The sequence below is a fragment of the Maylandia zebra genome, linkage group LG12, assembly GCF_041146795.1.
Source record: "Maylandia zebra isolate NMK-2024a linkage group LG12, Mzebra_GT3a, whole genome shotgun sequence".
Lineage (NCBI taxonomy): Eukaryota > Metazoa > Chordata > Actinopteri > Cichliformes > Cichlidae > Maylandia > Maylandia zebra.
Window position 1 is genome coordinate 11676653 of NC_135178.1, and position 23005 is coordinate 11699657.

Here is a 23005-nt window from a genome sequence, read left to right on the forward strand (position 1 = left end):
AAATGTTGAGGAAAACCACAGTGTTTTTAAAATGGATTAACAATGAGGTGAAGTTGTTGCTGCGAGTAACACAAAAGTACAAAGTTGCAAAAGCAAGTGAAAATTAAAGAATTTGAAGAAAAGCTATCTGGAGCATGTACAGACTGATATTAATCTTTAAGAGGGCTGTCAAAATTGAGAGCAAACAAAACAACTGCTGTATAATGCCCTCAGTTGTCTTTGTTTAATTGGTCACATAGCTGCATCATATGACTGACACTGTTTAGAAAGTCTCCATTTTCGCTGTCCACACTGTGACGCGAAAGCACCGTTTTCAAATGTATGCGTTTTCGAGAGCGTTTTGAAAATGCTGTGTTTTCCATGAGCGAAAACACTGTCTAAGTGTGGATGGAAGGTCAAAACAGAGAGAAAACCATGCGTTTTCAAACGAAAATCCTAACTTTTGTGCGGCTGTCTTCACCACTTAAAGACATGTTCCCACTAGGGATGGGTACCGGTGTCACCGGTTCTGACATAAACGGTAGCAACCAGACCGAAAAGCAGCGCACATTTTGGTGCTTTTTTTTCTTGAGCTGTGATACACTTCTAGCCAATCATTTTACGTTTCCGAGGATAGTAGGCGGGCCCAGGTACGTTCTTTTAGAGCAGAGCTACAGATTAAAAATGCCCAAGGCGAAGCTGTCAAAAGTCTGGCTGTACTTCACAGCAAAATATGCAAACTCAGCAGCCTGCAATAAGTGCTTTAAGCTGATACTGTGATACTGTCAAAGGAGGTAACACCTCAAATCTGATGAAACACCTGGCAATGCATAGCGTTTTTTTTAAAAGCCGAGAAATGCGCCGTATTTGATAGCTTTCTGCGAGACCTCACACCGTGCACATCTACTGCGGGTGGGTTGCCTGTTATCGGAGCCGAAGTTAGCAACATCCCCCAAAAACCCGAAGAGGAGAGTCCTGGCCCCTAGCCCTGCCAGTGTAGCAGAAATGATGACGGATGATGATGGCAGCAGCAGCCGTTCTTCTCTGTGTGAGTAGCTTAATGTTGTTCGTGTGTAATTTACGTTGAGTAGGCTAACCACGTTATTAAATTAATGCATGTAAGGTGAGCTAGCAAACGATACTCCCTTCACCCTGGACAAAAAGGCTAAAATGACCAAAGAATAAGAGAAAAACAGCTAAACATGAGAGGTTTTTGGACAAAGTTTGTGTTTTTTCCATTGTTTAAGCGCTGCTTCCAGTCAAGAGTGATGCCATATATGCCCCATAGCTGCAGAAAAGGCTAACATTGTTATATTTTTACAAAAAAACAGCTGAACATGAGAGGTTTTTGGACCAATGTTGTGTTCTCCATTCTTTAAGCACCGGTTCGAGCACTGTTTAAGCACCGGCACCTTATTTAAATATGAAATATTTTTAAAAATATTTCATATTTAAATAAGGTTAGTAGCCAGAAGTTTATTATTTAGGTCAGTCAACCAACACAAGCCAAATTTATACATATATTAATCATTCTAGATATAACACAGAAAGTTATTTTTTCAATATAGCTATGTTGTTCATTTACAAGTCCATCCTTCTGTGCCTGTCTCCTGTTTCCTGTTTTACTTTGATAGTCTTATGTCCTATGTTAGTGTATTAAGTTTTGCTTCCTCCCCATCTTGTTACATTGGATCTTTCCCAGCTGTATTCCTCCTGTGTTTCTACTTTTCTCGTTACTCCCTTGTGTATTTAGCCCTGTGTTTTTCTCTGCCTGTGTTTTTCTCTGTCCGTTGTCGCGTTGGTATCGTCATTTAACTGTGTGTCTCTCCTGTGGTCTTTCCTGAGTGGTCCTAGGTAACTCCCCGCCCCAGTTTCTTGTTTTTCTAGCTCCCTAGTTTTAGTTTCCTGTTTAGGTTATGTTTTGTGTTTTCTTTGCATGGATGTTCACAGCAAATAAAGCTGCCTCTTTGAGTTATCCCTGTGTGTGTTGAAACCTGCATTTGGGTCCACATTCTGCCTGCCACAGCACAATGCATGACAATGGCATGATCAGGAGTGAGATAAGATGCTGTCCCTAACTCCTAAACAGAATCCCTAACGCCCTGATCTCGTGACCCAACTTTAACCCTAATTCCACAACTGGCAAGAGGGGATCAGTATGCTGATTGTATTTGTAATACATCTTTGTATATTTTAACCTTAATCTGAATTATCAGACTCCTCCGTGGCAGTAGGTGTGAAAATGGTAGGTGGATAGAGTAGGTTTTAAAAATGAAAAATATGCATATATTTAAGAACATTGTTTTCTCACTTATAACAGATGTACCATCTGTAAACTCCAAAATGTTGTTCTCTGCGGGTTAGACTATCTACTGATATTTTTTACTTTTTTAGTATAGTAGTGAGATTTGTTTTCCGGTTAGGCTGGGGATACATTTTCCTGAAAAAAACAAAACAAAAACAATACAAAAAAACCACGCATGGGGGTCCCCCAGTCTTTTTTTTTAAATTTATATGCTCCACTGCTTATTGACTGGTACACACGAGCAAGACCGTATAACCCCCATATTCCCATCCCTAACTATCTGTCACATTGGGCACTCTGTCCTATGCCTTGTTATTTGATTATGTTTGACACACAGCACTTTGGTCACCAGCTGTTGTTTTTAAATATGTTATAGAAATAAACTTGACACATTTTTTAAATTTATTTTTAAATGATATTAGATAACATCCAGAAGTTATCATTAGTTCTCCTTCACAACGTATAGTTTTATTATTTATGTGTTATCACACATGGGGATTTTACGGGATTGCTTGATTTTTTTTTTATATTTTAAATGTTCAGACAGTTTTTGATGCCTCTATCACAAATACTGATTCATTTTGATGGAAATAAAGATCAGTGAAAATTTCAACCTTTTTAATAGTTTTTGAGATGATCATGTTCTAACATTGTCTTTTGTTTAAAAAACAGCAACAACAACAAAAAAAGCATGAAAGTGGGTGGAAGCCTTTTTTTTTTTTTAAAAAAAATGCATAAAAAATTGAGGCTAAAATGATCAATACATACCCAAACTTTGGTTAGTTTGGTTTTTGTGCTGATTTCAGATGGCAAGACCCAAGTCTTCAAAACAAAAAAAATCACTTAAATAACAAAAATATCTTCTGAATTATAGCATTACCACTCAGAGAAACTTGGTATTACATGCGGTGTTCCCCAAGGGTCAGTGTTGGGACCAAAACTTTTCAATGTATACATAAATGATATTTTTGATGTTTCTCAAGTACTTAAACTCATACTGTTCGCAGATGACACCAACATATTTTTCAGTAGCGATGATTACACTGATCTTGTAATGACCGTAAACAGGGAGCTAAAATTAATTTAAAAAATGGATGGATATAAATAAATTATCATTAAATATAAATAAAGCTAAAGCAATAATTTCGGTAATTTAAAATATAATATTGAATTACCAATTATCATTGAAGGTGTACCCATTGATAATGTGAGTGAAAACAAATTTATGGGAGTCATAATTGATAACAAAATTTCATGGAAACCACACGTCAGAGACATAAAACCCAAAATTTCCAGAAGCCTCGCAGTTTTGAACAAAGTGAAACCATACCTTGATAAAGATGCACTTCGTACTCTGTACTGTACCCTGGTTCTTCCATATCTTACATATTGTGTGGAAGTGTGGGGAAACACATATAAAAATACAACTAATCCATTAGTCACAGTACAGAAACGAGCACTGCGTATTATTCACAAGGCTGGTTATCTAGATCATACTCACAAACTCTTTCTTCAGGCAAAGTTACTTAAATTCCAGGATCTGGTTAATTACAATACATCTATAATCTTATACAAAGCCTTTAATAAACTTCTACCTACAAATTTACAAATTATATTTGAAATTCGAGAAAGGGTTTATAATGTGAGAGGCTTCAGGGAATTCAAACTACCCAGAAATTGAACAACCCGTAAAGGTTTTTGTGTGTCTCTATGTGGTGTGAATATCTGGAACAGTCTGAGTTTACTACTGAAACAATGCAAAAATATTCATAGATTTAAATTCCTCTACAAACAGTTGGTCTGGTCACAGTATACTCAATGATGGTTTTAGTGTGCTCTGTAATGTCTGTTCTCTTACCATTGCTGGTATGATTCCAAAAAAAAAAAAAAGTGTGTGTATGTATGTACATATATGTACATGTGTGTGTAGATTTAATAAATGTATGTATGTATATTTGTCACTATGTAATTATTATTGCCTGTTACCTGTGGTAACGCAATTTATAATTATTATATATTCTGTATTTAGTTATGATGGTTCTGATTGTTGTTTGCGAGCTGCCGTTGAGATGCTTGCATGTGCCCGGGGCTGTTGATGGTTTGTTTGGTTGTAACGATGGGCGTAGCTGTGGGAAGCTTATTGTTTTTTGTTGATGAGTGAGTATAGGGGTGGGATTTAATAAGTTTTCTTCGTCCCACTCCTTTTCAGGTAATTTTTGTTTTTTGTTTTGTGCACTTTATGTTCAATATATGTATTTTGTTGTGCCTGAAATGAACAAATAAATGAATGAATGAACATATTGTAATACTAAATACTTCTGAGCTCTTTACCTCATTTTTTTCTAGGCTGCACTCAGACAAGGCCTTGTCTCCTTGTTCCTGGAAGGTGATGATGATTAGAGCAACAAAGATGTTGACAAAGAAGAAGGGGAAAACGACAAAGTAGACCACGTAGAAGATTGACATTTCTATCCGATAGCCTGGACTGGGACCCTGGTCTTCAAAGGTGGCATCCACGGAGTGCTTCAGAACACTGCAGCAAGGAAGGTACAGGAACATATCCATGCAATCACTTTAAGCTAAGCATTATAAACTATATAACTCAGGCTAGGAAACGTTGCTGTGTGTGTTTCCCAAGAGAACAAAGTGAAACAATTCTTTAGTTAAAGCAAAGTAAAATTAGCTATTAGCTAGAGCAGACTGCAGGATAGTGGGGATTGTTGTGTGTCTTCCCCCTCTCCTCACTTTCACTATCCAATAAAGGCAAATTGCAAAAAACTAAAAAACAAACAAAAAGAAAACAAAAGGTTACGAGAAATAAGCTGTATATACAGTGGGTAAAACAAATACTGAACACGTCACCAGTCTTCTGTATATATATTTCTAAAGTTGCTGTTGACATGAGATGTTGACATGAATTACTACCAGAAGTTGGTAACAACCCATCCAGTTCACACATGCAAAGAAATCAGGCACTGATATCCCTAAATTAAGTTACCGTAATTGTCGGGCTATAAGCCGCTACTTTTTGCACAAGTTGTACGCATTGGCTTCAAATCCTTAAGGTTCTTTTTCTTTTCCATAGATGAGATTGGATTCAGGTTAGGTAATTGACTGCAGGATTCTATCAGTTTTATTTTCTTTCTCTGAAACCAGTTGAGAGTTTCTTTGAGTGTGTGTTTGGGATCATTGCCTTCCTGAAACATCCACCCTCATTTCATCCCCGTCATCCTGTTAGATGGCAGCAGATTTTTTATTAACAATGTCTTGATACACTGATACATTTTTCCATTGATCCTTCCTTCAATTAAAATAAGTGGTGCCAGTGCATTATGATGAAAAACAGGCCTCACACCATGATGTTCCTTCTTCTAAACTTCACTCTTGGGGTTGTATGTTTGAGGTGATAAGCTTTCCCTTTTAACCTCAAAATATGGTGTGTATTATGGCATCAAAAGAGTTCAATTTTGTTCTTATCTGACCAGAATATATGCTCCCAGTTTTTCACAGGCTTTTCTAAATGTTGCTCAACTAAGTTTAATTGTGTTTCAACATGCGTTTTCTTTAGCAATGTAGTGATGCTTGGTGAGCATGCATACAGGCCTTGGCAGTTGAGGGCATTTTTTTTCTTTTAAAACAATTATACTTGCTGATTTCAGGTCATTCTTTAGCTCTCCACTAGTGGTCCATGGTTCTTGGACAACTTTTCTGATTTTTTTTTTCACTCCTCTTTTTGAAATCTTGCAGGGAACACCTGGTTGTGGCCAGTGTTGGGGAGTAACGGAATTAATGTACTGCCGTTACGTATTTAAAATACAAAATATGAGTAACTGTATTCCGTTAGTTACCGTTTAAAAAGGTGGTACTTAGAATACAGTTACTGAAATAAAGTGATTACACGGCGGTATTTTTCTGTTTCATATGTTCGGCTATGCCCTCTCTATTTTTGGTTTCCACACCCCAAACAAAACACGCATTAAGAGGCCTGTGTCTCAATCTCGCAGCCCATGTCACCTCTACTTGCGGCCCACATAATGACGTGAAGAAATATTTTTAAAAATTATTCACAAAAATGATTTAATATGAAGGCAATAGGCAGAGTGTTACAGGCACAGCCATAAAGAATGTAGCTTCATGGACAGTGTAGTCCCTTCTGCAGGGAGAATGGACTGCCGTACCCGTTATGTGTCTGTGAGCGAGGGAGGGAGCTGTCACCGAGCAGAAACGGGAGCTGGAAGCATGCAAATATAATAATAACCACTGCAGCCAAAAAGAGTGCCTGACGAGCCCAGTTATAAGTAAGCTATTAAGACTCGGCTGTACACTTTTTTCGTGTTTTCCTCCGAAAAAAATAAGTTCCATTGGAGCAGCCTTTCAACGCCTCTCTCTGTCTCTCGCTAGCAAAGTTGACCGAGACATAAAGTAAAGCTAGTTTTCGGCTATGAGACCGACGCGGAACCCGACATATTAGCCAGAGGTCCCTTTACTACGGTTCGGAGCCGCGGACCTGTTTTATATACGCGTGCAGAGGTAGAAAGAGTACTAAAATATTTTACTCAAGTAAAAGTACCATTACTTTGCTGAAATTTTACTCAAGTACAAGTAAAATTACCTGTCTAAAAATGTACTCAAGTAAAAGTAAAAAGTAGCTCATTTAAAATGTACTCAGAGTAAAAGTTACATAGTTACTTTTCTGTCAGCAGGAGGACAGCCGCTTCTGAGTAGTGCAAAAAAAGACAGTGGGATATAAATCTCAAAGTAGTTCTTTTTTTAGTGAAAAGAAAAACTTTACAAATTAAAGTGCCGTGGCAGTTAAACTGCAAGTCTATACATGAAAATGGATAATGGTCACCAAACCAATCAACCAAACTGTCAGGTATCACAGTGTTTTCAATACAAAACCCATATCATTCTTTCACATGAGAATGTGTTCTAAACTGTCAAATAAGAGAACAAGTACTGAACTGAACGGCAGCTGCTTTAAAAATGTTTTTTTAATTTTTTAAACTTGGCACCTGCCCTACTGTACCTCTAGATTAAAGTTCCTTTGTATCCATCCTAGAGTGTTACTCTCTGAACTTCCTGTTAATTTTGAGGAGCAGTTGATTTTCAAAGTTAGTAGAGTTCATCCTTGCTCACTTTGCAGTGAACAGTAGTCCAGCACAGCTAAAGAGATGCTCGAAGGCAGCTGAGGCAGGCAGGCCAGTGTTAAGTTTGAGAGAAAGTTTTTTGACGTCCCTAATAAGACATCAATGCATTACATAGCTACCGCTGGTAAAATATACCAATATACCTCGTGTTTTTTTTTATTGGACAGTAACAGGCTAGTTAACGGGAGGTTGCAAGTGCTAATTTACAAGTAACAGAAGTCAGCTGTCTTTGACTAATCTAAGGTAAGTGAGCACTCTGTTATTCTTTTGCCTGCAGTGTGAACATATGTGGGTTAAGTAAGAAAGTAGCCGCTTCTGTCTTTAATTTAACTATTTTTTAAAATAAATAATTATTATTAACAAACAGGAAAAACGTAGGTAAACACATTTTCTTTTGGCAATTTACCAACCCAGTAAAAAAAATGTAAGTTGCGTGGACAACAACGTGCCCGATTACAGCAAGTTGCTGTACCAACCAACGTTATCTGTGTTCTTCACAGATGTCTTAACTTAATGTGATTAATTTGAACACAGCCTTTTTGCTACCATAATGGTACGAGTTGTATTTAACTTACCTCTACATGCTTGCGCAGGTTTGATGTGGAATTTTTAAAAGCTGCTAACTCGGTCTCTCTGGGCAAACACAGCTTACACTGCATAATAAAGCTGTTGCCTTTCTTGCACTTGAAGCCGAAATGGTCCCTTAAATACGGCCAGGGGTTCACATCCGTTTCTTCGAGTTCAGGGTCAGCAGAATTCGACGGGGCTTCTTTTTTCACTAGATCCGTGACACCGACGTCAGACTCCATCTTTAATGTGACCTTAGTGCCAAGTTGTTCTACTACCCATCATTCCCTGCAGTATTTCCGAAGCGCAATGTTTTTTTGCTTTGTTTTTTTAATTTACTCAGTAACGGGTGTGATTGAAAACGTAGCGAACTACAATACTTTAAAAAAAATACGCTTAAGTAAAAGTAAAATTACAGCCTTGAAAAATGACTTTAAAAAGTACAAATACACAAAAAAACTACTCAATTACAGTAACGCAAGTAAATGTAATTCGCTACTTTCCACCTCTGATTGTTACTGACATCTTTTGAGAATTTCATGTCAATAGCACATTTCGAAATATATATAATATAAAATTAGTGGCATGTTCAATACTTATTTTACCCACTGTAATGGACTTTGAGAAGAAGTCCTGGCCAAGTGTTATATATCGTTTTACAGAAAATTACTCACAGAACTATCTATGAAATAAAAAGCACTGGAGTTCTTTAAATTTGTTGAAGACATTTCATCTCTCATCTGTGAAACTTCTGAAACTTTCATTTCCACCATTCATTAAAAAAGGGTAGAGAGTTCCAGGTATTTAAACACTAGTGAGAGTTATCCCTTAAAGAGGGTTGTTGACCCACTATTGATCAGACGGCTCATCACATGAGCCAAGGTGTGAAAAAGGGTGTGGGTCATTATTAGCAGAGATTTCAGGTAAACCATTGTGAGACGTTGCCTCACCCTATCATGTGACCTATTGAGATCACCTGATAGAAGATGTGAGTGGGCATTAAGGCACCTGGGAAGGGTTCTCAAAACTGGCAGACAGTTGGTGTTGAAAGACTGTGATGTAACAGTGTTATAACACTGGGAAATGTATAAAAAAATTATTTCTAGGAAAATATTTACAAAAGTTAATCCTGGTTTGTAAAGTCTTATTGACTTGCTATATTATTTTAGCATATTACTTATGTAAGCATTCCCCTTAAGTGTCAGGTCACTAATTATTGGTCCATCTGTGCTCACACTAATCAACTCTTCACTGGCGTCTGGTATAGTTCCGGTTTATTTTAAAAGTGCTGCTATTCTCCCACTTAAAAAAAACAAAACCTCAGCTAGACCCATCTCTTTGGAGCAGCTACAGACCTATCTCTAAATTACCCTTAATTACTAAGCTTCTAGAAAAGGTTGTGGCTAAGCAACTTATACCAACTCTGGACAAACATAGCATTTGCGATAAGTTTCAATCCGGCTTTCGCAGAGCTCACTCCACAGAAACAGCCCTTCTTAGGGTCTCAAGTGACATTTTGATGAATAATGATGCAGGAAAATGCTCGGTCCCACTTATGTTGGACCTCACATCGGCTTTTGACACTGTTGACCACCACATCCTCCTCGAAAGGCTTAAATATTGGGTTGGTGTATCGGATACTGCCTTGGAGTGGTTCTCCTCATATCTACATAACCGATCTTTTTCTGTGGTGGTCTCTGATTTTAGGTTATCCTCTGCCTCCCTTACTTATGGTGTCCCTCAGGGTTCGGTTTTGGGGCCTTTATTGTTCTTAATATATCTTCTCCCGCTCCAGCATATAATGGGCTCTTTTGAGGACATTTCTTATCACTGTTATGCTGATGATATTCAGTTGTACATCTCTTTTAAGCCCCAGGATTTATCTAACCTTCAGCTTTTAAATCACTGCTTAGATTCCATCAAACGTTGGATGGCTGTAAATTTCCTCCAACTCAACGAGGGGAAAACTAATATGTGCTCTGGACAGATTTGTATCCCAGATAATGAAAGCCCTTGGTCCTCTTTCTGTGTACCGTATTTTCACGACCATAAGGCGCACTTAAAAGTCTTAGATTTTCTTCAAAAAGTGCGGCGCGCCCTATAGCGCGGTGCGCCCTATGTGTTGTAAGGAGGACGTAGTAGAGAACACCATGAGAACGTTAAAGGGTGAAGTGTGGGCGTTGATCGTATATACCGGGACAATCGCACATACCTGTATAAAAGAACAGGTATGTGCATTATGCAGGACATCGTTGTTTTAACAACCCTGAAAATGGCAAAGAGACACGCTTACGAAGCACAGTTTAAACTGAAGGCCATCAGCTACGCGGAGGAACATGGAAATCGAGCAGCGGCGAGAGAATTTAAGATTAACGAATTGATGGTTCGCAAATGGAGGAAGCTGGAAAACAAGCTCCGGCAGGTCAAGAAAATGCAGCTGAGTTTCCGCGGACATAAGGCGAGGTGGCCCGAGTTGGAGGAAAGACTCGAGCGGTGGATCATCGAGCAAAGAGCGAGCGGGAGAAGCGTTTCGACGGTCACCATTCGGCTAAAAGCAGTTTCACTAGCTGAAGAGATGAACATTGAACATTTCCAAGGAGGTCCGTCTTGGTGCTTTCGTTTTATGAAACGGTGCCATTTTTCCATCCGGACCAGGACTACGGTAGCGCAGCAACTTCCAGCGGATTATAAGGAAAAGCTGGCCATCTTCCGCTCCTACTGCAGCAAACACATCGGCGACAAAAACATCCAGCCCAGCCACATCACAAACATGGACGAGGTCCCGCTCACTTTTGACATCCCGGTGAGTCACACTGTGGAGAAGAAGGGGACCAGCACGGTAGCGATATGCACAACGGGGTATGAAAAGTCTTCTTTTACTGTTGTGCTTGGCTGCCATGCTAATGGACAGAAACTGCCGCCTATGGTGATTTTTAAGCGAAAGACTTTGCCTAAAGAGAAGTTTCCAGCAGAAATCATCATTAAGGCAAATGAAAAGGGGTGGATGGATGAGGAAATGATGAAAGACTGGCTGAGGGAGGTGTATGAAAGGAGACCAGGTGGTTTTTTCCACGCAGTTTCACTAAGAGTGGAAGGCAGCGCCGGGCGAGTTACGCCACAATTTGCCAATGGATTGTAGATGCTTGGGCTAACATGTCTGCTGGCACTGTTGTTCAAGCTTTCGCAAAAGCCGGCATCGTTTCCGAGGAGCCGCACGGCACAGAAAGTGACTCTGACAGTGAAGACAGTGAACCTGGCATGTTTGATGGAGATTTAGCGCAGCTGTTCAATTCAGACACAGAGGATGAGGACTTCGATGGGTTTGATTGATGATAAAAATGTGAGTACCAAACTTTGTTTTGCTCCTGCTTTATTTTTAAATACGCACACTTGTATGCTTGTGTGTTGTTGATGATGACGATTATTGGTAATAAAAATGTGAGTACCAAACTCAGTTTTGCTCCTGCTTTATTTTTAAATATGCACACTTGTATGCTTGTGTGTTGTTGATGATGACGATTACCGGCAATAGAAATGTGAGTAAGGTACCGAATTCAGGTTTGCTCCCGCTTTATTTTTAAATACGCATACGGTACTTGTATGCGCCCTATGGTCCAGTGCGCCTTATGTGTGTGTTAAATACAGTAAGGGCACACATAACTGAGACTGCGCCTTTTAGCACAGTGCGCCTTATGGTCGTGAAAATACGGTATGTTAAATCCTCTATCAGGAATTTAGGTGTCACTTTTGACTCGACTCTCACATTGGATGGGCATGTGAAATCTCTGGTTTGGTCTTGTTTTTATCATTTAAGAAATGTGTTAAGCCCTATTTTATCTCACTCGAAACTGGAGATAGCTATACATGCATTTATTTCCTCACTATAGAGATTGAAAATGTGACGTCATTTCCGGGGTAAAACCGCAAAGGATTGTAGGTACGAGTGGCAAGCGGTACTAGCGCATGCAGGCTTTCACATGAAAACAGTCACACAGCAATAAAAAGAAACACAAAGAATGGCAAGAAGCTGTTGTATTATTAACTGCAATAGCCAGTCGCAAGACAGCCACGGGAAGCTGACGGGTAAAGAGATTTTTTATCAGATTACGTCATGAAAGAGAAACTGTTCAAGCCATGTTTCCAATGTAACAAAGAGCAGACAGATGGCCTGGATTGCAGCTATTCGAAGACCAAATATAACATTCCAGAACACTCCAGCTCACATTTAAGTCTGCTCCAAGCATTTCCACAGAGTCTTCTGTTGTAGTTATTACGTAATTTATCATAACATAATTGTTGATGTAGGTTACAATTAAGCCTTATATTGATTTGAATTGAATTGGTTTCGCTATGCTGCTTTGTTCACTGTGGCTTTGCGTGCTAATATTTGTAGTGTTTTGTAGGAAAACCAGCCTAAATGCTGGAATGCGATCCAGACTGGGAACCCTCTATCAACCTGGGTCATACTAAGTTTAAAGCTGCTACCACAGCGAGATTTGATTGGTTAAGAGAGAGAGAGCGATATCAAAACAGCCACAAAAAGTCCCGTATATACAGTATGTGTCCAAGGGTTGTATTGAAGCAATCAAGTGATGAATAACTGTTTTCCAGTATGTTATTTTGCAATGTTTTTTGGTGTTTTTTGCATTATTGATTTGCTAATAAAGCATAATGGAATACAATTTTGCCTCTTTCTTGTAAGATTCTATAATAGAATGAAACAATATCGCCAGTTATAAATAAAGACAATAAATTGAATGAATTACGAAGCACTTATTTTATTTCTATTAGATCTGAAAATGTTGTGTAATACTACAACCTAAAAAGACAAATAGATTGCGTTGGCCTGTACATGAGATAAAGGAAAGAAAATTAACAACAGCTGTGAAATGGAATAGTCCAAATCACCAAAGTAAACTGGACCTGGGCTTGTTGCAGGGATCTGAAGTTGCTAAACATTTTGTGAGTGTATGCATTCACACTTAGGACCATCTAATAATGAATATGTGCGTGATAAAAGTTGGGCAGCACGCTAACGTCCTTACTCCACTCTGTATGCACGTATGGGTTTAACCCTTTCACTCCTTTGATTTTTCCTCGTACTTTTTTTTTTTGCATTTTCGTCAAGTCTGTCTTTGTACGGACCTGCCGTGTTCTCCGTCATTTTGTACATAACTGTTTTTGGGGCAAATAAAATGCAAGTAGGGATTAAAACCGCAGAATTAATGATTACTGGTGCTGGAAATGCTAGCGCTTGATGCAGTGTTTTGATTTTGCTGCCACTCGTACTCACAATGCAATGCGCGAAAGTCACGTGGTCTGTCAATCTCTATTGTAACTCTTTGTTTATGTGTCTAAGCAAAGGTTTTCTGGATCGTCTGCAGGTTGTGCAAAACACTGCAGCTAGGCTGTTGACAAAACCTCCAAGTATTCACATGTGACACCATTGCTATTTCAGCTACACTGGCTTCCTGTTGACTTTAGAGTACATTTTAAGATCCTAGTCTTGACATTTAGAGCCTTAGACTGGCACCACCCTACATCGCCGATCTGCTACAGCCCTATGTCCCTAGCAGGTCCCTGAGGTCATCTGATCAGGGCTTACTTGCTATAAAACAGACTAAGATGAGAACAAAGGGTGACAGAGCTTTTGCCACTGTGGCCCCGAGACTGTGGAACTCTCCTTCATACATTAAGAACCATGGACTCGGTAGTTGTTTTTAAAAAACAACTCAAAACTCACCTTTTTAAAACTGTTTTTGGTTAAATTTCTGCCTGTTTTATATTGTCTGGTTTACCCTTTGATTATTTGTTATCTTAAGTGCAGCACTTTGTGATTCTGTCTAGAAAGGTGCTATACAAATAAGATATATTTTTTATTTATTTATTATTTAAACGTCAGATATTTTAAATTTAGCTGTTTTTTGTTTGGTTCATCTCATTTTGAGTTAGGCACCATTTTGCAGCTTCTTATATTCTCTATATTATTTTACAAGTAGCTTGAAACAAAAGAGGAAGCCCATTCATGGTATGCATAAACTATTTTATTTACAAGAGGTGAAAACAGGTCAGTATATCAGTGGTGACATATAATTTGATGAGTAGCAGGAGTAGGAGGAGGGAACTGATCAATAATTTCTACTCTGGCTTTTACCAGTCGTATCTGCCCCTGTCCAACCATCTCACTCAAGTCACTGTGGCCTAAGCACACTCACATTTTGGCAAGGTTCACTATAAGTTCACTTCTACACCACAGTTTTTTTTACAGGACAGGATGGTCCTCTTACAATACACAACACAGGGGTCGGTGCATTGGTGGTTCTTGGTGTCCGGGGCTGGGCGCTCAGGTATGTACCAGCTCACTCCCGGTGGCTACTTGGCGGGGCCTGGCGCCTGTTGCTCGGTCAGGCCTCTTCCGTGGCGCGGGGGGCCCTCGGGCCTCCGGCCTCTGGGCCTGCGGCTCGGTCCACTCTGGCAGGCCGGTGCAGGCCCCTCTAGCTTCTGCTCGGTGGCTACTGGGTGACCCCTCGTCTGGGGATCCTCAGCCCTTCCCATGAGGGTGGCACGGATGCCCCTCCAGTGGTCCTCCTTGAGCTCTCGCACTCTGGGGCCTCTGGATGTCTGGGGCCTGGATCTCCTCCGTGCCTGCTTCATGCCCTGGGGGATGGGGCTATGGCTCCCTACACCCTCTTGTGGACCATTACATGGGGAAACCATTTGAATACAAGCGCGCTGATCCACACTGGTGTGCACATGGATGCTCACTGTTCGTAGACTTAAATCACACCTTTCTTGGCTGCTACTTCAAAGCACATTGTGCGCTGTCTGTCCTGCGTACTGCACAACAATATTCAATATTTAGTATTTACTGCTGTTTACACTTAGCTAGATTAATGCAATGGTGTTGTGTTTAGTATGTTGCTTTGTTTTGTTTTTTTTTGCTTGTTTTCTATTCTTTTTCTCTCAACAGGTGATCCAGGAGATTTTTATTTTTATTTTTTTCCCCTTTCTCACTGTCCCTCTCCCCTTCTGTTTTTCTTTTCCTTCCTCTTTCTTTCTCCCTTTCCTATCCCTCACTCATGTCTGTCCCGTCTGTAACAATTGAAAATAAAATAAAATAAATAATAAAAACAAAGGTCGATCAAATGGACCAATACGGCAATGCCCTGATCATCCATTTGGCAAAATAAATCCATTGGGTATCCTTGTTGGTCTTCAGACAACAATTCTGACGGCTAAAGAACCAAATGGGACAGGCAAAAAACAAAAAAACAAAAACAAATAACCACCTCCCACCGTAAAGGTGCGAGGTGCTTGTGTTGCATTGGTTACCCCCCTTGGTTACAAAAGACAAGGCACTATGTGTGTGTGTGTGTGTGTGCACGTGTGTGTGTGTGTCATGGGGGTGCGTTTGTGTGACCTCCTGCTCACAACTGTTTTTAACAACATCCTTGGTCATAAAGAGGGTAATCTCCCCCACACCGAATATATGGCTCAATTCCTGTATTGGTTCACCATGCACAACACAAGTCTGTGACCTGCCACAGAGAAGGCTCTGTCGCCACAAGAATGAAGTAGTCCGTGGAATTGACAACATGAGTTTTGAACTGGACCTCATGGTTTTCTCTAGAGCAAAAATAATTAGGAGCTCAGACAGGTAAGAAGGGGCTTGGCTGGTAAGTGCCTTAAAAACAAAAAAGTAAGAGTTTAAATTGGATCCTGTAAGGAACAGTGACCCAGTGTAAAGAGGCTGGGGTTATATGCTCCTTCCATTTAGTGCCAGTTAGTTCTGAAATTTCAAGTTATTTTCTCGAAATTTTGAGATAAGTAACACGGAATTTTGAGTTAGTGCTGCCAATCGGTAATCTACGTGGTAATCTACGTGAATGATGTCATTTCCTTGTTACCCGGAAGCTGAAGCCCTCAGCTACAAATGACATGGCTAAGCTACCAGTATTACAGTAGCTTAGCTACTGTAATACTAAGCTACTGTATTAGTATTACAGTAGCTTAGTACTGTAATACTAATGCACAAATTGCTGAGTATTTTCAGTGTGGCTTCAGAAATGCTGAAATCCTTGTGTTATTAGCCGAATCACATGGCATTACTATCGGCAAACATACTCTCGAAAGCACCAATTTGTTGCGATCCGGTTTTGAGTGGGCATTCCTCTGTGCCATATCCTTCCAGGTAACAACAAAATGACATCGTTCATGTAGATTGCTAATTGGCAGAGCTAACTCGAATTTTTTAACTACTTTTCTCAAAAATTTGAATTACGGCCCTGGTCATAATGTCTCTTGGTGGCTGTTTCTTGTTCTGTCTGTGTCTTTAAGTCCCTGCAGGTCCCTGATTGGATAAGCTGACGGCTGCTGATTGGTCCCCTGATCATGGTTGCTTTAAAAATCCCTCACCAGCAGTTGTTCGGGGCAGCAACTGACAGCAGCATAGACCTGACCCTGGCCTCCAAACTTTGTGATATTTGTGACTCTCGTGACTTACTGAGCTTTGTACATAGTATGTACAATAGTTTTCACTTGTAAATAGCACATTGTAAATAGCACTGAAACAGAAGGGGTGAGCTGCCTTATTATTTTCCTTGTACTATTTTCTCCTGTTTATTTCAGTTAGGGAGTTAGGTGTAGCGTTTGTCTTTTGTTTGGTTTTTGTTTCACATAGGGTTTTAGATAGCACCTCCTCACCTGACTTAGCTTGTTTTGTTTGTTATTTTGGCCTTTGTTCACCCCGGAGCTTCATTTTCAGTGTAGAAAAATAAAGCACCGTTCACTAAGAAATTGTGTTTTCTGTGTATGGTTTTGGGGCCCAGGGCGGGTTCACTTCCTTTTTTAACTCTTATGTTACGTTCCTGTACCCCTAGACTGGGACGTAACAATGTGTCTGTGAAGGTTCTCAGTCATCCAGGTCATCGTAGTCAAAGGAGCTTGCAAAGAAAAGCGTCTGGACTTCTTTAAGTTGCTTGAAGACGTTTCACCTCTCATCCGAGAAGCTTCTTCAGTTCTAAGGTCAAATGGTGAAGAGTCCCAGATATAAACCTAGTGGGAGTATCCCCCCCACAGAGGGACAAAAGGACCCCCTGGGACGTAACAATGAAATCCTTGTGTTATTAGCCGAATCCCATGGCATTACTATCGGCAAACATACTCTAGAAAGTGCCAATTTGTTGCAATCCGGTTTTGAGTAGGCATTCCTCTGTGCCATATCCTTCCAGGTAACAACAAAATGTCGTTCATGTAGATTGCTAATTGGCAGAGCCAACTCAAATTTTTTAATTACTTTTCTCAAAATTTTGAGTTAATAAGTCGAAATTTCGAGTAAATAACTCAAAATTTCAAGTTATGGATACTTTTTTTGTGTGGTGGAAAAGAGCTTCCATAATCTTTACCTTACAATATAAACCTTGAAGGGTTTGTTAGTGTCATTTGGTCCTGTATAAATAAAATTGAACTTTATGATGCTGTGATCTTTTCTGATTAATGTATTGGGTTTTCTGCTTGTTGGCTTGAACATCATACCAGAGCCTTCTGAATATTTGGATGAACTTCTGTCTTGGTAAGTTTTTATTTTCAGTTTTATTTGCATTTTTAAATAGTTAGTTTTCTCATTGGAATCATGTAAGGCTACATTTATGAACAAGGAACTACATTCCTGGACAAGCCCTGTTTTTCATTGAATACATTTTAATAATCAGACTAGCTGTACTTACGTTGGCCAGCCCTCCCCGGTCGAGACAGTGAAGAGGGTCAAAAAAGCCCACAGCACATTGTCATAATGGAACTCATACTTTTTCCACTCTCTGGGCATGGCGGCCACCTCGTCTTTGTCATAATCTAGGAATTGTCCTCTGTAAGAAATAAAGCAAGTGGAGACAGGCACACAATAAGTAGCATTTGAAAGTTTAGTTACTTAAGCTCTGAAATATGAAGTGAGGCTGTGGGGATTTTTTTTAGACCAACTTGCAGTCTTTCTCCAGGCCTTTGGACTCATCAGTGCAATAAAAGAATTTCCCCTTGAAGAGCTGAACTGCGATGACGGCAAAGATAAACATGAAGAGGATGTAAACAATGAGGATGTTCAGCACATTCTTCAGAGAGTTAACCACACAGTCAAACACCGCCTGAGGACACAAACAGATTTTAAATTTTAAATGAAGAAGATTACACAAAATTTGTAAATATGATTTAATGCTGGTCGTTTTGTTACTATGCTGCTTTCTTAACTAGAGCTATCTACAAAATGACTACTAATTAACTGCTACAGTGCTCAGCATAAATGAGTACACCCCACTACGTTTGTCAGAAAACCTTTAGTTTCCTTTCTATGAGATACTACTACAAAATATTCCCACAAATGTGGGCCATTGATTGCAAACAAGATTTGTTTATTTGTGCACACAAAAAAGTGATTTTCCTAACAAATTCATTCAAGCCCATGTCGCAAAAATGAGTACACCCCAATTAGGAGAAAAGCCACGCTTAAGACTTCAAAATTCGAATTAACAGGCATTCAAGCACAGGTGAGTCTAATGATTCATTTAAGAGATGTCCAGCAGACAGGTGACTATAAAAGGACATTAATTAACAAAGAAAAGCCCTTCCTGGCAGGAATTGGACCCAAACGCAAACTCACTGGAGACAGGACTGAACTCAAAATGGCAGCTTGTATTGCTGAACACAAAAACTCTACAAAATCTAAACTGAGAAGACTCTATCAAAACACACAGGGAGCTACAAGTAGAAACACACAGTCATGAGGGACAACTCGACACTGACTCAGAGAAACACAGGGTTTAAATACACTGGGAAGTAACGAGGGGAATGAGACACAGAAGGAGGGCACAGTTGGGAGAAATCAGGACTGACGAGACAAGCAAAGCAGGATGCATTCACATAAGACACGGACCATCAAAGTAAAACAGGAAGTATCACACAGAGACGCGAACTTGACACAGTGGAGACAGCAACTAAGAAACACAGAGACATAAACCATAAGGCAGAGGTCTAAGAAGACCAACCATGAGAACATAATGCAGAGTGACAGAAAACAAGAAAACTCAAACATGCAAAGACACACAATTACACAGAACAGAGGGGACACAGAGAGACATGAAGGGCAAGGGATCAAAACTAGAAGCCATAGAATAAATCACACACAAGTACAATAATACAAAAATCACAAAGAACTAAAAACGCTGGGTCAGGAGACCCAGGACCGTGACACTTCCCATTTCATGCTGTCAGCAATGGCTCCACATGGAAGAGAAATGTCACAAAATCTGAGAAAGGAAATAATTTCTTTACACAAAAAAGGTGAGGGCTACAATAAGATCAGAAAAGCTTTACATATCAGTCAAAGCACTGTAGCAAAAGTGATCCAAAAATTTAAAAAAGATGGAATTGCAACCATTGTACAGAGACGTCCAGGCTCTCCACGTAAGTTAACATCTTGACAGGAGCGTCTTCTGATGCGCACACTTTAGAGGAATGGCATGCATGGGTATCGTCCATGAAGAAAGCCTCTCCTAAAGTCCATGCACAAAAAAGCACGCCTAGAATTTGCTATGGCCCATGCTGAAAAAGATGAAGACTACTAGGACTCTATAATCTGGAGTGATGAGACAAAGATCACTGTTTTTGGAACTAATGGTTTCAAAACTGTATGGCGTGGTAAAGGTGAGGATTTCAAAAAGAAATGCATGGTGCCTATAGTGAAACATGGTGGTGGCAGTAGTGATGGGATTTCCGGCTCTTTTTAGAGAACCGGCTCTTTCGGTTCGGCTCACTAAAAAGAGCTGGCTCTTTCGGCTCCGAACCGGCTCTTCAGGTTGTTTTGTTGCTTTAATTAATTAATTATTAACAATAATATAAAATTATGCACAAAAGGAATTACTAATGTAAAATAAAAAAGTGGTTTTATTTATATATTTTTATATATAAATATATGCGGTGGCCCCTAGAGATGAAACATGTACAAACTCCAAAACACATTTCTAGCATGAACTGAACTTCCAAAACAGAGCTACCTAGATCACTTAAATTACACAATTGAAAGCATGTGTGTATTGTTTGTGTATTTATACACAAGCACTCATATATATTCAAATAATTTAAAAAAATGTTCATTTACCTGTTATTACCACACACCAAATCCGGTCGTTGGTACTTCCTGGCTTGTGTAGCCACTAGGTAACAAAAGCTCAACATTGCACCTAGCATCCTGGAGCACTTCTGTTGTCTTTTGTATGTGCTTTAGAGTTCATACCTGTTTTGAAGTTTGTACATGCTTTGCCTGTAGGGGCCACCGTAAATATACTTTTATTTATTCACTCCACAGAAAATGTAATAAATAAATCATATAATACAAAAATCAACTATTCACATTTCAACTTTTAACAATTTAAATTTTCAGCTTTTTCCTTTTACAAATTTAAAGTGAAACAACACAAAACACTGCAAACCACAACACAATTAAATATAAATTAAAATATGAAAACAAAAAGAACATGCATATTCTCTGTCATATGGACCTGCATGAATAAACTTTCTGAATCCTTTATCATCTGCAACTGAAAATAGTTGTGGATGATTACTATACCTTTCTAATGTGACGTTGTTGTCCCTGGCTCTTTCTCTTTCTCTCCCTCCCGGTCTGTTCCTGTGCTACTGAGTGTAACTACCGCCCCTCCCCCCTCATCCCAGCGTAAAGCACAAGGCTCGCATGCGGAGTGAAGCGGAAAAAAGAGAAAGAAAAAAACCCCCACAGTTCACGATAAGGAGCCGGCTCGCGTTGTTCACATCAAAGATCCGGCTCGTTCACATCAAAGATCCGGCTCTAAGAGCCATTTCGTTCGTGACCGACAGGTGGCAGTGTCCTTATGTGGGGCTGCATGAGTGCTACTGGTGTTGGGGAGCTGCATTTCATTGATGGTATCATGAACTTAATGTTGTGTACTGCTTTATAATGAAGGAGAAGATGCTGCCATCACTGCGTGCACTTGGTTGTTGTGCACTTTTCCAACACGACAATGATCCAAAACACACATCTAAAGCTACTGTTGCATTTCTGAAGAAGAACAGGGTGAAGGTGATAGACTGGTCAAGTATGTCTCCTAATCTGAACCCAATCGAACACCTGTGGGGTATTCTGAAGCAACAAGTTGAGCATCACTCTCCGTGCAGCATCCAGGCTCTAAAAGAGGTTATTCTCGAAGAATGGAAAAAGATAGATGTTGCAATATGTTGCCAACTTGTTCATACCATGCCTAGAAGACTTGTGCTGTCCCTGAAAATCACAGTGGCAATACAAAATACCAGATGTAGTAGTTTTTGTTGCAGGGTGTATTCATTTTTGCTTCAACCAATTTGAGTAAAACTGAAGATTTTGTGATCTAAGTTATATTATTAACCTTATTTTCATGTTATGGAGTGTTGACTAAAACTCAGCTTTGTGAAAATTTGGGAAAGTGTTTTTTTGTTCATTGAGCTACTGATTAAATTTGTACTTTTTAAAGGGGGTGTACTCAAGTCCTAGAATTGAACCTCAAATTCAAATTTTATTTGTCACGTACACAGTCATACACAGTACGATATGCAGTGAAATGCTTAGACAACTGCTCGTGACCTAAAGAAAAAAAAAAGAAAAGGCTATGAATAAGATAGGAAATAAATATGAAAAATTAAAAAGGGTAAATTTAACTAGGAAGGAATAAAATAAAATATAAAAAATTAAGGTTAAAAATGAAATAACGGTACAACACAAATTAGAATGAAGGGTAAATTTAACTGGGAAAAAATAAGATAAAATATATAAATTAAAGTTGAAAATAAAATAACTGTACAACAAAATACACAATACACAGTATAGAACTATATAAGAATGTATGAAGAAATATAAATATATATATACAATAACAGCAGCTGTACAAGTATTAACTGGAAATGAAGAATATAGTGACCAGTGTTGTGCAATCCACATTATTTAGTGTCTTGTGCAGTGCAAATATGCTTAAAGTGATTTAAGTGATGAAGTGAAACCTTGAGTTTTGGCAGGCGCTTGATGGTCTTCAGAGGCCTGAGAACTCGAAGAACCCTCAATGACTTGATAGTGCTGATGTCCTTGCCTTTGGTTCCCCTATGAACAGCAAATATGTTTAGACCACACAAAAATGTATCCACAAACAATATGCAGTTAATGTAATCTTTGTCAATATTACTAACAAAAGCCATATCTGAAATTAGACCGTATGTTGTAACAGGGTTTGATTGTGGTAGGATGTGAATGAGGTGTGTTTAGATCAGCTGGGTGACAGAGAGATGCAACAATAGCCTTTCTGGATATGAAGAAAACATTGAAATATTTTTATGAAAGTTTATTAAGCTCGATGCATGATGGTCAAGAAGTACAGATCAGCGTAGACCATAAACTATGTGGTGTTGTACTGGGTGGGCATCTGTGATAACAGGGTGAATGCTCATACATTAGACTCAGAGTTGTCTGCAAATCAGAGTGCCTGAAGGGGATTGTGGAGCAGGAGGAGATGAAACTTAACAACCAGGGAAATCTGGCAACTAGCCCCCTGCATATTACCCTCAAACTTATTATGATTATACAGTTTTTAAAAAACTTTAAACTCCATAATTTAATAATCAATATTAACCCTTTAATATATAAAAAAAGAAACTGAACAGTTTTGATTCTTATATACTGAGACATGGGCTTATACATGAAGGTATGACTTCTAACAGACCACTGGATAATTTTTTTTTCACTGCAAGAGTCAGAGAACATTCAGTGCTTGATGACAAGATGAATATCAGTGCCATGCTTGTAAATGCAGTGCTGCAGTCAGGACACATTCCAAGAAAGTTGGTGAGCGTCTAATCGAAGAAACAAAGAGCCACTGTCCTGGCAAAGTAACATGACATATCTTAAAAGCTTCAACCACACTGGAAGTCACGTGGTCACCAGAGACCATAAAAAGTGAAT

General features: G+C 39.3%; 1 protein-coding gene across 1 annotated transcript in view; it reads right to left on the reverse strand.

The window, feature by feature from the left end:
- Positions 1-23005, reverse strand: part of cacna1ba (calcium channel, voltage-dependent, N type, alpha 1B subunit, a) — a 315954-nt gene that overhangs the window by 95567 nt on the left and 197382 nt on the right. The window contains exons 27-30 of the mRNA XM_076890695.1: positions 22054-22150; positions 17977-18137; positions 17727-17864; positions 4616-4817 (exon numbers count right to left, since the gene is read on the reverse strand). Of these exons, the coding sequence (XP_076746810.1) occupies positions 4616-4817; positions 17727-17864; positions 17977-18137; positions 22054-22150 (598 nt within the window). The remainder of the gene's footprint in view (positions 1-4615; positions 4818-17726; positions 17865-17976; positions 18138-22053; positions 22151-23005) is intronic.